The sequence below is a fragment of the Dipteris shenzhenensis genome, chromosome 4 (genome assembly GCF_047967505.1).
Source record: "Dipteris shenzhenensis isolate YYH24624 ecotype China chromosome 4, Dip_SZ_1.0, whole genome shotgun sequence".
Classification (NCBI taxonomy): Eukaryota; Viridiplantae; Streptophyta; class Polypodiopsida; order Gleicheniales; family Dipteridaceae; genus Dipteris; species Dipteris shenzhenensis.
In genome coordinates this window covers 3,086,485-3,100,953 of record NC_141599.1, presented here as the reverse complement: position 1 = coordinate 3,100,953, position 14,469 = coordinate 3,086,485, and the positions used below count along the sequence as shown (strand labels likewise).

General features: G+C 44.5%; 1 protein-coding gene across 2 annotated transcripts in view; it reads left to right on the top strand.

Annotated features, from left to right (window-relative positions):
- Positions 1–14,469, top strand: part of LOC147902330 (sodium/hydrogen exchanger 1-like) — a 95,647-nt gene that overhangs the window by 42,099 nt on the left and 39,079 nt on the right. For both annotated transcript variants that reach the window (XR_015540867.1, XM_087373407.1), the window contains exons 8-9: positions 6,326–6,392; positions 6,488–6,588. Coding sequence is in view for 1 of the 2 variants with exons in the window: in XM_087373407.1 (XP_087229533.1) it covers positions 6,326–6,392; positions 6,488–6,588 (168 nt within the window). In the remaining variant the exon portion in view is untranslated. The remainder of the gene's footprint in view (positions 1–6,325; positions 6,393–6,487; positions 6,589–14,469) is intronic.

Here is a 14,469-nt window from a genome sequence, read left to right as displayed (position 1 = left end):
TTTCTTCCATATCAATCTGTGATGCATTCCCAAAGCATAAGAGGCAGTGGCCTGAGAAAAAGATAAGACATGGCCGTGATCATCTACTACATCATTGATGTATCTAATTCCCAATTTCATGAGATTATATGCCCGAACTGGTTCCTGTAAAGCAAGTGAAATGTCAAAGATGGCACTCCCCAATGAATACTTTCTTTCCTCATTGAGTTTGTCCCCGAATGATTATCAAGAGCCCATTTGACTTTAGAAAGCACTTGTTTCTAGTCCAATATCAGAGCAGTAGAGAAAGGGCATCCAGGAATCTTCCCTACAAATCTCCCAATGACAACCTCCCAATGATCAGTAGTCCAACGGCCATAAGCAGTTGTCCTCATGTTGACACACATGGATGCTATCATACAAGTCCATGGCTGTTTTTGACGGAAAAAGGTATGGAGCATAGTCGCCTTCCTTGCAAGTACATGATATCTGATATTTAGAACATTGAGTCCTCCATGCATCCTAGGGGAGCATACCATTTCCATCTTCAGCAGTCTCAATGCTTTCACAACAGTTTTTGTCTTCCATAACAGCTCCATAGCTTGAGACATAAATGCTGAGATATCTCTGGAGGACCAATGGAGCAAAGGCAAAAAGAACTGAATATAAGACATTACAATAAACTGTACTATTCTGAGCCTGACATGAAGTGGCCAAGTAGAAATTTTCCAATATTCCAATTTATGTTGAAGTCTTTGGAAGATCCATTTTAGCTGTTGCTTCCTGGTGATATGCCATCCTATAGGATATCCCAAATGCCTAACTACATCTTTGGAATGCACTATCTGACCAGGCCAGAGAATAGAATGCCAGTCATATTGTTTCAGGGGAAGCAATTTGGATTTGTCAAAGTTGACATGCAATCCCGCTGCTAATCCATACAATGATAATGTGGTCATAAGCATGCGGACTTCTCGAGGAGAGTTTTGTGGCATAAAGAAGGAATCATCAGCATATGCCTGTGCAAAAAAGATGCAGCCCCAGGGATTTTAAGACCAGTCATCTGTCCTGTGCTTGTAAGATGATCAAGATACATCAGTAGGGGATGAGTCGCAATGGCATAGAAAAGAGCACTAAGGGGGCAGCCCTGTCTGACTGATCTACCCAATATCCATGACTGAGATAGATGACTTCCGAGAATGCACTGGGAAGTAGATCCAGAATAAAGCCAATAAATTGCATTTGCTATCTTGGGACCAAAGCCCAACTTTGTCATGGTTTGAGAGAGAAAATCCCATTGTACAGTGTCAAATGCCTTAGTGATATCTACCTGCAATATGAGCACATCTTGATTCGTGTACTTAGCATATTCAATTGCAATCAATGCATTGGAGATATTGTCATAGATTTGTCTTTGCGGCACGAACCCATACTGATGAGGATGAAGGCGAGCATTCAGTATCCCATGAAGCCTATACACAATCATTTTGGCAATGAGTTTGTAAACTACAGGCATCAAAGTAATAGGCCTCCAATCTGACATATGATCACATAGATTTTTTTTTGGTACAAGTTTGATTATACCATGCTTCCAAAGGTGTGGCAATTGATTTTCTTGCCAGGCAACATTGATCATTTGTAAGAGAACATCTTTCAAATCATCCCAAAAAGAAATATAAAATTCCATCGTAAGATCATCCCAACCAGGGGACTTGTATTTGCCGAGGTGGGACAATGCATTATCAAGTTCCGTGTCAGTAAAAGGTCTCTCAAATAAAAGAGCATCATCCATTTCCACTATCCCAGAAACATATTGAAGAAATTCAGTCCTCGCATCAGTCATTTGATTTGATGGGGAGCCAGGGGTAGAGAACAGTGTCTGGAAGTAATTTTGGCATTCATCTTGGAGATCAGAGAAGGAGTGCGTCCAAGAGCCATCTAGCTTCCTTACCCTTAGACATGAGTTTTTTTTTCGAGTGGCATGCAGGCCCTGGAAGAAGGCTTTGGATGAGCAGCCCTTATCCATAAGGGGCTTCATTCTTGCTCTAATCTGCCATTTGTGCAATTTCCGCTGATCATTATCAGTCAGTTTGATCCGGGCTTGTGAGAGGGAATCATTTTCTGATTCAGAGAGAGGCCTTAAATGTGAAAATTCAGTCAACTGTTGTGCTGTCCTTTTTGCCCATTTGACCTCTTTCCTCCACGTAGCCATGTACCATTTTCCATACTCCCTAATGACATTCTGTATACGAGAGACAAAGCTGTCCCAAGCATAATTCATGTCCTCCTGAGCATGCAAAAGCAAGGGATGAATTGCAAATCTGATCATTTGCTGGAAATGTTGATGTCGAAGGTAAGCCTGATTAACATGCAATAATCTGCTGGAGAGAGTCGGCAAATCATCCAGTGGCATACCAAATTGCAGATTTAACCATAATGGGGCATGATCTGACAAGCCCAAAGAGAAATCTATGTGGAGATGAAGGCTAAAATCTGCATATTGTTGAGGATAGAACAAATACCATCTGTCAAGCCTAGCCCAGTATGTGGTAAATGCATTATGATAAAAAGTATATCCGGGCACTGACCCTTGTAGAAGCAGCCATAAATCTTCAGCCTGCACAGAAAGAAGCATGCTATCCCATTTCTGTCTTTCCGATGAAAGCATATGAGATCTTGAAGTGGTGTTATCTCTCATCAGAGGAGAATTGTTAAAATCTCCACAGATAAATGCATTGGATCTTCATGGATATTTGCTTAAAGAATCCCATAGAAAAGCCCTCATGGCAGAGGTCTGGGAGGCATAAACTGATGCAAGCTCAAAAATGTCATCATTGACATTACATTGTATGACTATCCATCGGCCATTGCTGTCATTGAATGCTAACTGGGGCTCCAGCTCATGTCTGACCATTATGCATACACCTGAGTAGGTAGTGGTACCAGCATAATATATATCATAGCCGCCAAAGTGATCATGATGACCAGCCTTAGAGTGTTGATTATGCTCTTGGAAACAAACAATATCTGGCTGCATTTTATGTACATAATTCCAAAAAAGCCTCCACTTTGAGACATTGCAGAGGCTCTGTACATTGTATGTAAAGCACTTAAGTGTTTGATGCATGAAAGAGATATATACAGGAAAGTATAAGTATGAAACAAGATATCAGAGAGGCAAATCCTCTGCTTGCATGGGTTGCAGGCTTTCATGATCCATAAAAGATATGGCATTCTCCCCTTCTTCAGAATCACATATGGGAATACCCTTTTTCAAAACCCCCACCCAATTTTGAAGGACAGGAGCTGAAGTGGAAGCTTGTCCTGGTAAGGGAGAGGAAGCATCCCATTGCCGAGATTGAAAGGGGCGTTGCTTCAATACAACCACCTTCTTAGGCTGTTGAAAACCATCCCAATCTGTCCCCACAGATTCCTTCATCTTCTCTTTTTCTTTTTCTTTCCTTTTTCCAACAAGTGATTGCACCTGATTAACTGGTTTAGCATTCTTTGCTCCATTTCGATTTGCTGCCTTGGCTTGCAAATTTTCATTCTTTTCCCTTGTCTGAGGCGGCAAGGCATTAGGAGGGGGTTGATGCAGTACCATTGGGCACTCAGAGGCTAGATGCCCAAACTTGTGGCAGGCAAAGCAAGCGCCTGCAAATACATCCCATTTTAAGTCAAAAAACTTTTTCCCCAATTGCACACCTTCAACTTCCACTGCAATAGAAGGAGGGGTAGGTGTGTCAGTGTCCCAGAGGATGCAAAATTTGTTACGATTTCCCATGGGGCGTGGAGGACAAATGACCTGTCCCAATGAAGCAGCCAGGCCAGGCAATTCTTCATGCATATAATCCGGGAAGTTAACAACCTCAACCCATACAGGACAATGATGGCGTATAAGACTTTGGTAGTCCTTGTTTGGGGACCAAGGCATGGCATGTACCATCTGCTTCTCGTAGAAAAGGGGAGAAAGCTCAAGGAGCCTTTGCTTGCACAAAGCATCTGATAAATGCACCTCATAAAATCCTCTGGAGGCAAAATAGACACCCTCTACAAAACAGCCTCCAAGGATAGACTTGATCCATTGCGCAACATCACTGGCGGCTGGGATTCTTCCTGGAAAGAAAATAATTACCGCGGTTTGAGATGGCTTTCTGAGAGGATTCACAAGGGAGGGCAATTTCAATTTGTATGTGATCTCCGGAACTGGTTTGCCCCATTCCTATCGTGACTGCTGAAAGTCATCCTTAAGTGTATCAAACACATATTGAGCCTCCATAGTAAGCTCGTCATCTTGTGATGCAGGCTGAGAAGGATGACGCTTGGCATCTGTAGATCTTTCTTTTCTAGCATATGTACAGACATCGGAACCTGAAGCCATAATTGAGATATGGCAAGACAAGGAAGAAATAGAGTGAAAGACAAAGCAAACAGAGAAAACGTACGGAAAGACATAGGGAGAAGATGCAGAGCAGTACGGCAGAGGCTGTACGGAGAAGCTGTACGGAAGGGATAAGCTGTACGGAACGTACGGAAAGTACTGTACGGAAAGACCTGTACGGAAAGACGTGGTACAGAAACAGTACGACAGAGGCTGTACGGAGAAGCTATATGGAAGGGATAGGCTGTACGAAACAGCAGGAAGAAATGTACGAAAAGTACTGTACGGACGAAGGGTTGCTGTACGGGAAAAGCTGTACGGAACAACAGGAGAGATATACAGGGATTTTGTACGGACAAAGAAGGGCTCACGAAAAAGTACGAAATTGTACGGGAAGGAGCAGGGTGGTACGGGGAGGCTGGGTGCACGGAAGGTATCACGTCGTACCTCTCTCTCACACACTCTACACACACTCACACACACACACACACACACACACTCACTGGTCTCCTGTACACACACACACACACACACACACACACACACACACACACAAGTAGGCAAGTTCTGCTAATGAGACTCTCACATCTTCAACGGGTTTTGGGAATGCATTGGTTACGGATTCAGCTTTTGCCAGCAGTTCTGATCAGTAGATTAGTCACCAGGACGTCTTAGCATTGGCTCAGCTATGCTGTACTGCATCACACTTAGATTAAGTTGTCACCACCACTTTAGATCAGCAGATCATTCTTTAGCATGATGACATTTCAGCATCAATTCAATCTTGCCGCAGTGCAGCTGATGTTATCAATCTCTGCCATAGAGTATATTATGGAACAACAATATTCTAGCATACATTCATGACTGCTTTGCACAGTTAATACTTGATGCAAATTTGTGGTGTCATCCAGGATTACAAGTTTGTCTAGACAACATTCCTTTGTGTCATTTCAGCATTCGGTAGCTCACATGCTCTTGGGACAGCTCATGCATTCATGTTTGCCATCACGCTGCTAGGCCTTTTGATAATCAGCTCCTTGCCGAGCTTATGATAGATTCAATTACATCCGATGCCGATAGATGTTCAGCTACTCCTTTGCAGACTATATTCAGCTTGCATACTTGAGTATTCAAGGTATTCAGGTCATTTAGGACATTCAGGTCATTCAAGTGATCAGGCCTTCCCCATGAAATCTGCCACAGTTTTCCATTATGATACATTCTCGGGTTTATGGGACATTACTACAGAGCAAAGTCTCGTATCTGCAAAAGTAACATACTTGCTGCTCGAGTCCCTGGTGTTATGCAGTGGCTGGATTCCTCAGTTGACACTGATTATGTAGTTTTTTATTCTCCATTATTCAATAGAGATTATTCTACGTCAGCATATCGTATGCATTGCTACCGCTTATTTGGTTTGGTGACACTCTTGTTTGTCAAAGCCTACCAGATCTTCGCGGCTTCAATGATCAGGTGCACATCAGGCTTCTTCTACAGATCAGCTTCACAGTCCACAATGACTTGTGACTTGTTCAGCTTTGGCTCAGCCATCTGGAAGCACACAATCATTGACTAATCGACTGGTCTTGATCTAGGAGGACTTAACTCTTTTATTCATATTTCCCTCTTCCCTTCAACATATCTTGTGTGTTTTCTTTCCAAAGGCGAAGGATGATCTACAACTAAGAGGGGGAAATGAAACCAATGTATAAAATCTAAGTTGTACTCATTGTACATATTTGGCTTCATAGTCGCTCAAACACTACTATGATATTTTCAGTTTTTCTTTTTCACCATTTCAGGTCATTTTAAGGCTGTTTCAGGTCGTTTAGAGTAATTGAACTGTATTGAAAGAGATTGACTCTTGCCAATGACTAGTTTATTTACACTCCTGAGTCCTCAGCATGTGTTGTCCTAGTAGTTGAACTAGCATTAACTAGCAAATTTTGTGTACTTGGTCTACAGGCATTCTACTGATCGAGAAATTGCTATCATGATTCTTATGGCTTATCTTTCTTACATGCTTGCTGAGGTTAGCAATCCAGATTATTTTTGATTGTGTATTGAAGCTTGTTATGCCATTTGGTGAGTTGCTAATCTATCTTTGATTTTGGTACCTCTTTGCAGTTGCTTTACCTAAGTGGGATCCTCACTGTCTTTTTCTGTGGCATTGTCATGTCCCACTATACTTGGCACAATGTGACAGAGAGATCAAGAATAACGACCAGGTGAAAATCATTATGATATTAGAATGGCTTATTTTTCACCGTTTGTGTTACATTGGGGACTTATTCTTGCTAATTCTTCCAACCTTTGTATGGCACGTTTTGCTTTCTAGTTACATTATTTTGTGTATGCTGTCAGAACTTCTTTTCGACTAAGGTGATATTGGAATGAGGTCTCTCACTAAGCAGTCTGTCTAACTGAGATGTCTTAATAACATTTGCTTAATGCTGATTCTTTCTGTTTTGTATGGTGCATTTTCCCTACCTATCAGCTGAATGGAGGCTTGATTTGCATTGATTTTCTTGCTTTAGATGATAGGCTTCATCTTCCATTTCACCAAGAGCTGATTAAGAATGGCGTCTCAGTCTCTCATGCATGTGATCTACATAAATGGGTGTTAGCTCTGAGTAAAACAACATGATGTGTTTAGTGGATCAAGGCAGGTCTCTTTCTGCCTACCCCCAAGTAAAACAATCCTTTCTGTCAATTGGAAACCTCCGTAAGAGAAAGAAAAACACACTTCTGCATTGGGTGCACAGCTCTCAAATATTTCAGGTGACTCTTTTCTACTTTCCAGGTCTGTACATCAGAACTCTCCAATGTCACATTGTCTCTATCCTTGCCTTTTACTGCGAAAGCTATGAAACATTTCCTTAGAGCTGCTCGATGTGCAGCATGAAGATGCTGGTGCTTCTGCAGGGTATGCCTCTTCAGATCTGCTTGCTCCTTCCAATCCGGTTGCTGCTTCACCCGATCCACTTGGTGTGTTTGTGAGTAGCAATAGTGCTGTAGAACCTTCTAGGGGTGGTGTCTCTGGCCATCTCACTGCTCCGGACTCCAATCTATGCCGGATCATACAGAAGTGTGGTCCGAGTTTGCAGTAGACTTGATTCTTCAAGCAAACACCTTCGAGCTGGTTGTCGAAATTCTTTGTGAAGACTTTGAGCCAATCGATTTTGACCTTGTCCTCGTAGGCCAACAACGATTTCGCCACATAGGTGCACAGAATGTATCCCAGGCTCTTCTTCAAGCCGATGTACTCCGTCAAGAAATGGAAAATCGGCTGCTTCTCAGCATCGTTGGCCTTGGTGGTCAAGTAGCGTTAGGACTGATGAAATGTCTTTTGGGGAATTGGTTGTCACAATGAGCTGCATTCGCCATGGAGATGCGCTTGGACGATCCGAGTGGCATTGAGTCGAAACACCTCCGCATAGAGCAATTTATGTAAATGGATTCTCCTATTGTGAATGTCGATGGTGTGGGTGTGGCCCTCGTATGAGTGTAGGAACTCTTCAGCCACTTCCACGCTCTAGACATCAAACCATGGCAAGTTTGCCATATCGAATAGAGCATTTATGTTCAACATTTTGATTGTGGTAGGAGGCTGCTCGATTGGATGTGGTCCTTGAAGCTAGAGTGCCAGCCTTTGTCGCTTGGCTGGTCTTTCTTCCCTCCCAGAAGCAGTGGAAGCCATGGTAGGGGTGAGGATGGGTGTAACTACGAGAAGGAGAATACAACAGTTGAGCAATAGGGAGCTTAGGCAATCTGAGTTTGATCTAAAGAACAATTAAGCTTCATGCTCCATGCTTCTACATGTAGATGCGTTGCCAAATTTCACGTCCCATGTGACACCTTGGCCGGATACAAACTCGTTGTTAGTCTTATTATTAACTTTCGTTACTATGTGTTTAAGACACTCGCTGCCACGTGGCGTTCTATTAGGTATCTGCGAGCTCTTAGCTGGTCACTATCACCAAAACTCGCTGTAGCAGTTCTATATGGCTTAAATCGGCTTCTTTTGATCAACTCGGGACTCACTGTTCCTCCAAGTCAGCCAACTGAACTGTGCCATTGTCATGAACTTTAATCAATTTGTATGGTCTTTTCCATCTAAATTCAAGATTGCTCTTTTTTTTTTTTGCAAAAAGAGACTTCTATTAAGTATTAAAGAAAAACCGTTAGAGCAAGCTCCATACGGGATACATCATGCAATGCACGAAAAGCTCAAGAGCCAAAAAGAAAGGATTGAGGCTGATAGTTCCATCTCAATCCGGTAGAAACCTCCGAGAAAAAGGGAGAACCGCTCCAAACTCGAAGAAGTATAGTCCTTCTAGAAGAGGCTGCCCGTGAAGGGCCCTGCATGCTAGCCCATATGGCTATCAAAGTGTGAACCGTGTCAGACCAAATACCCGTGAACACCTGTAATGGGTGTATCTGGGTGCCATCCAAGGCCTCAGTACATCTGGCTCTCCAAATGTGCCAAGAGGAAATGCTAGCCAAAATCTCCCAAGAGGTGTCCACTGAAACATGAGAAGCTCTGAAGGGAGTAAGTGGTACATCCTGTAGACAGCAGGGCTCTATCACCTGCCGGCGGACCGAGAGTGCCCAAGAAGAAGGCTCACCCTCATAAAACACCTAGGGCCCGGTAAGAGATAACCATGCGACTGAGCCCCAAGTCATGAAGAAAGGGGAAGTGTGAAAGATGCTAAGTATCCGAGCAACCTCTTTCCAAACAGTCCTCGCCTGACTGCAGTCCCAAAGGCAATGTCGCACTGACTTCTCTGCAGAATGGCATTGAGGACAAGTGGGATCAGCCCCAAATCGTGATCTCTACAGGTTCACTTCCATGAATAGAAAGCCAAAAGAAAAGAGTGATCTTTCTATTTCTGAGGGATTTCCAGAGCCTCCTCCAGAAATTTCTACGCAAGTCTGCGGTGATGAAGAAGCTTTCCCAATGGGGGGCTCTGGAGGGAATCCAACCCCTACTGTTTAGTTGAAACCTCCTGGCATTACCAACCATGAAACGAAAGAAGGGACTCCCCCTCTCTCAGTGCCCATGATCAATTCAAGATTGCTCTTGAACTGTGCTTCCTTTGAAATTGTGATGTACAGTAGCAACAACATCCCCCTTCTTCAAATTCTTCTGAACAATATGCCGGTCGTGCCAAGCCTTCCTCCATCTTTGGACCACTTGTATTGATGTGTCCACACATCGCGTATGTGGAGCTCATCCAGCTGATGTAGCTCCTTCAAGTGTCACTTGATTGCTTCAAGTTCGCTGAGATGATGATCAGCTGCAAAATGTGAACTCCGGACTAGAAACTCTAGTGGAACCACATCGTCCAAGCCAAAGGCCATTCGAAATGGTGTAAGATTTGTTGTAACTTTATAAGTGGTCCTGTACGCCCGTAATGCGACATGAAGCTTTGAATCCCAATCCAGCCGATTTGAATTGGCAGGTTTAGTAAGCACCAATTTTAGAGTTTTATTAGTGGACTCGTCTTGTCCATTACATCGTGGATTGTATGTTGTAGTCACTTGGTGTACCACCATAAATGTTAAGCAACTCAAATCCTTCATTCATACAATGAGTTCCTTGATCATTGACAAGCTCAATTGGGCATCCATACTTGCATATAACATTTTCAAAAAGGAACCTGGCTATAGTTCGAGCCAAGTTGTCCCCGACAGCTTTAGCTTTAGCCCATTTTGTGGCATAATCTGTAGCTGCAATGATATACTTTATTCTAATTAGCTGTATTCTTGAAAGGACCCATAAAGGTAAGGCCCTATTGATGAAAAGCTTCCCCTGGTTCACTTGGTTGTAGAGGCATATAATCAGGGGAAGCATTCGACATGTGCGTTGACAAGCATGACACTGAACACAATGGGTGTGTGCATCCTTAAAGAGAGTATTCAACAACAATCTTGTCTATAATACTTTTCGAGTAGTGACGCCTCTAGTAAAATGACCTCTAGTAGGTCCCTTAGGGTAAGTATCGCAGCTCGGTTTCGCCACCATATAATCAGGGGAAGCATTCGACATGTGCATTGACAAGCATGACACTAAACACAATGGGTATGTGCAACCACAATCCTGCATAATTTTCGAGCAGTGACGCCTCCAGTAAAATGACCTCTAGTAGGCCCCTTAGGGTAAGTATCGCAGCTCGCTCATGTGGCGAAACCCATCTTTGTAGGACACCATTCGCACCCTGACGATATAATTGCTGTACTTCAAGCCTTCATGGCTAACTTCTTGCGCTTATCCTTTAGCATGTGCTTGGAAAAAGTTCCTTGAGATAAGTAGTGGAGCAATTCATCATACTCTGTTTCAGTAAAATCAACTGCAAACAAATTGGCTTCTAGTAACTCAATGGTTATGCCTTTATCATCTTCTAAAGTTGGTAATCTTGACAAACAGTCAGCTTGTGCATGGATTTCCCAGGCTTATGTATAATTTTGAAATCAAATTCTTGAAGCAATAACATCACCTTACCAATACACCTTGGATTACTGATTTTTTGATAAGGTACAACAAGGGTTGATGATCAACATAGAAGATGAACTGATTCGTGACTAAATAGTGTCTAAATTTCTGCACACTATAAACCATCAGAGACCATGCTCAAGCAAAGTTCATCAGAGACCAGGCTCAAGCATCTGAGATCAACTTGAGTCTTGGAATCTGGATACAACTGAAGGAGAGTGAGACCTCCTACTACTGAGGCTCTTAGAACTAAAAAAACTAGTTGCTACATGCATGACTCACTCAGCAATGTCCACATCAATGATCAATCTAAATCTACAGCATTGTGATCATCTGGATGATCTCCATCTTCTTGGTCATTCCAACATGAGCCATGGATGCACCCATTACAAGCACAATTTGTTGGCCTGCAGCCTGACCATCCTTCTCATGCCATCAAATGAATTCCTTTCTGCTGTACCTAGCATTCATCTTCTGAAGCAAACACAAGTTTGCATGCACAAACCCAAGGTCATTTGCCTTTTGTGTCCCAAGTCTGTTCTTCTTCTTTGGTGCAATGTGCCCAAAGTTACTCCAGAATTGCTCACAAGGAGAGGAACTTGCTCCTTGACTCAAAATGATGATAGCCAATTTCTGCGACCAAGGTGTATCTGTGAGAAGTGCAGCGGAAATGTACGGAAGAGAGAGAGAGAGAGATAGTACGCCTCACATACACACCACACTGAAAAGGAGAGAGGAGAGAAAGGCACAGGAGAACTGCAAGTGATCTTGGGAGAAAACCCCGCTACAACTGGGGGAAACCTCAGAACCAACGGTCTGCTCGAGAGCTCAGAACAAACAGCTCAACCACCAAGTGGAAGGGAGCACAAGGGAGTGGATGAACTGCTCCACTACCCTGCTCCTCAGGTGCAAGACTGGGTTGGCTCTACTCCTGTGCCAGGCCCTGCAATGTGTGATGATATGCTCAAGTGGGTGGGGGCCTATAAATAGCCCCCAGCACCCTAGTTGGCCAGCAAGGGGCTGGGCCGACTAGCAGCCTACAAGGCCGACCCAACAGCTTACAGGGACAACCCTACAGCCTCCTATATAGGGCTGTACAAGGCCCTAAAGTGTGGGCCAGCCAGTCGACAAGCAGGGCCCTAGGACCGACTGCCCCTAGCCCTCCATAGGGAGCCGCACCAGCCAACCGCCCTCTGCCCTCCTTCTCATAAGGAACCTGCACCAGCCGACTCCCTAGGCGCCTCAATAGGGGCTGCCACGCAGCAACAAAGCAGGCCTCATGAAGGCTGTGAACAGCCTCCACATGGCCGGCATGCTCTCCCGCACTGAGCATCCTACCAAACCCTACTCTACCTATGCCTCACAAGAGGGGTGGGACACCCACAACACTGGCCCTCACTCATCTACCCTAGCCTCACTCATTGTGCGGCCACACCCACAAACAAGGCCCTCTCTCTAGGGTGATATCAGGAGATATTGCTCTCCAACAACCCCTCTCAACTCCTGGATGGAGTAGAGACGCTAGGGAGCTGGGTGTGCTGGTGGAACAACTGGAGGAATCAATCGTGTGATGCTCCACCGTTGAAGACCGCCATAGGTACTGTTGAAGAAGCCCACTCGTGGCTCGAACTGCCTCAGCATGATACTAGAAACCTGAAACTATTGCTCCCAGGCCACAAGTGCTAGGTACACTCCTTTGGTCTAGTAATGGTACATTGGGTCATCTGGTACAACAATCCAACTGCTGGTAGAGGTACATGACTCCAACAGAGGTTCCTGGAACAATAATCCAACTGATATTGCCTCCGATGCAAGGTTTGCTTCCCTGCATGGGCACCTGTATCGTAGAGCTAGATAGCTCCTTAGAAGCCCCCTCTCAAGTCCAAACTGGTACACTGGCGCCAGATCGATGAACTTCAGTGCTCCAATGACAATGGGCTGATAACAGATCACAAGGATCAATCAGTTGTGTTTGGGTTCCCGCACTGGCAATCTAGTGACCCATCCAGATCTCTAGCAACATTAGACAATAGCTGTAGCAGAACACTCGGAGACCCCCTCTGGATCTGCCAGGTCATAATGTCCAAACAAAATAGAAATTGGTAACATACTGCCACCTGAGTCAGCGGAAACAACTCCTTGTGGATCGAGGTCTGCCTCGATAAATGACTCCCTGGTCGGTGCTCCTGATCTCGGCAGGTCATGTTGCCACAAACAAGCAAGCAATCCTCCATCTGGATCCAGAAAGCTTGCTGGCAGCTCTTGCCAAGTGCTACTAAAAGGCTGGAGTATACGTGGTTGTAGGAGTCACACTATTGGCCACCTTGTTACTGGACCCCTCAGTGTTCCTTTGGGGACACTGACACCAATAATGACCTTTCTGGCCACATCGGTTACACGTATGGGATGCCTTGAGAGCTTCTCTATCCTTAGCTGTCAATTGCTTTCTATCTTTTTGAGCAGTTGTCAAAGCCTCAAGCTAACTGTCGTAGGTACGATCAACGAAGCGCTCCTCTTGGTCAAGCACCATGGGGACCAATTCCTCCCAGGTCAACCCATTCACCCCACCACTGGTGATCAAGGATGAATAAAAGGCCCCGTACTGAGAGAATAGCTGGGACAAGAGAGTTATGGCCATGTCCTTTGTGTTAGAATTATAGATATAATTCAGCAGTGACCAATGTAATTTAATAAGCTAGTTAGGGGCACTTTTCCCTCTTTAAGAGGTTTTTTCCCCTAACCGCAGTTAGTTCACTAACTATGGTTAGTGACTACTAAGGTTTTGTCACTAGGACAAAACCTTATCTTTCACTCTTTCAGTTGTACTCTCACACTCTTCTATTGCAACTAAGCTTTCAAGCTTTCAGCTCTCAGCTCACTCTCTCTTGCTCTCTCTCTCCCCAATACTCACATTTGGTATCAGAGCAGGTTCAAGAGCTCCGTGCTCCCTGCTCCCTTCACCTTCTGCTACATATTCGCCTCCATCACCAGCCCACAAGCTTTTGCTTCATCTTCACCGTCGTTCGTATAGATCGTTCGTACAATCTGTACGGACTGTTTACGTACAGTTTCGTACTGCACTTGCGCCACTCGTCCGTACTTACTCGTACTTTGCCGTACATACCGTACATGCGCATTTCGTACCAGTCGCACCTTTTGCATCATCGTCCGTACGTCGTCGTACCGTTTTGCGTCAGTGCCGTACTTGTAGTCTTGTCGTACTTCGCGACCGTACAGTTGTACAGCTTGTCGTCGTATAGCGCCGTACGTACTTGATCTGTAGATCTGTTTGGCCGTACTGTACCTGCTGTGCCAACGCGTACTTGCCGTACGTGATGTACCTACTCACACATGTAGCCTTACCTGCGTCATCGCCGTACATACCAGTCGTACTTGCAATCCGTACATCAATCGTACCTGGCCGTATAGGTTGTACTTGCGCACAAGCTCTTCCTTGCAGGTGATCTTTGGCAGGCACATTTTGCAGACAGCCATTGTTTGGCTTAGTTTTTGGGAGCACATTTGGGGCATCTTGTTTGTTGCAGACATTGCAATCAATTTGCAGAATCTGCTTCAGAAATTTGGGGCTTTTTGGTTCTGCTTGCAATCTTGC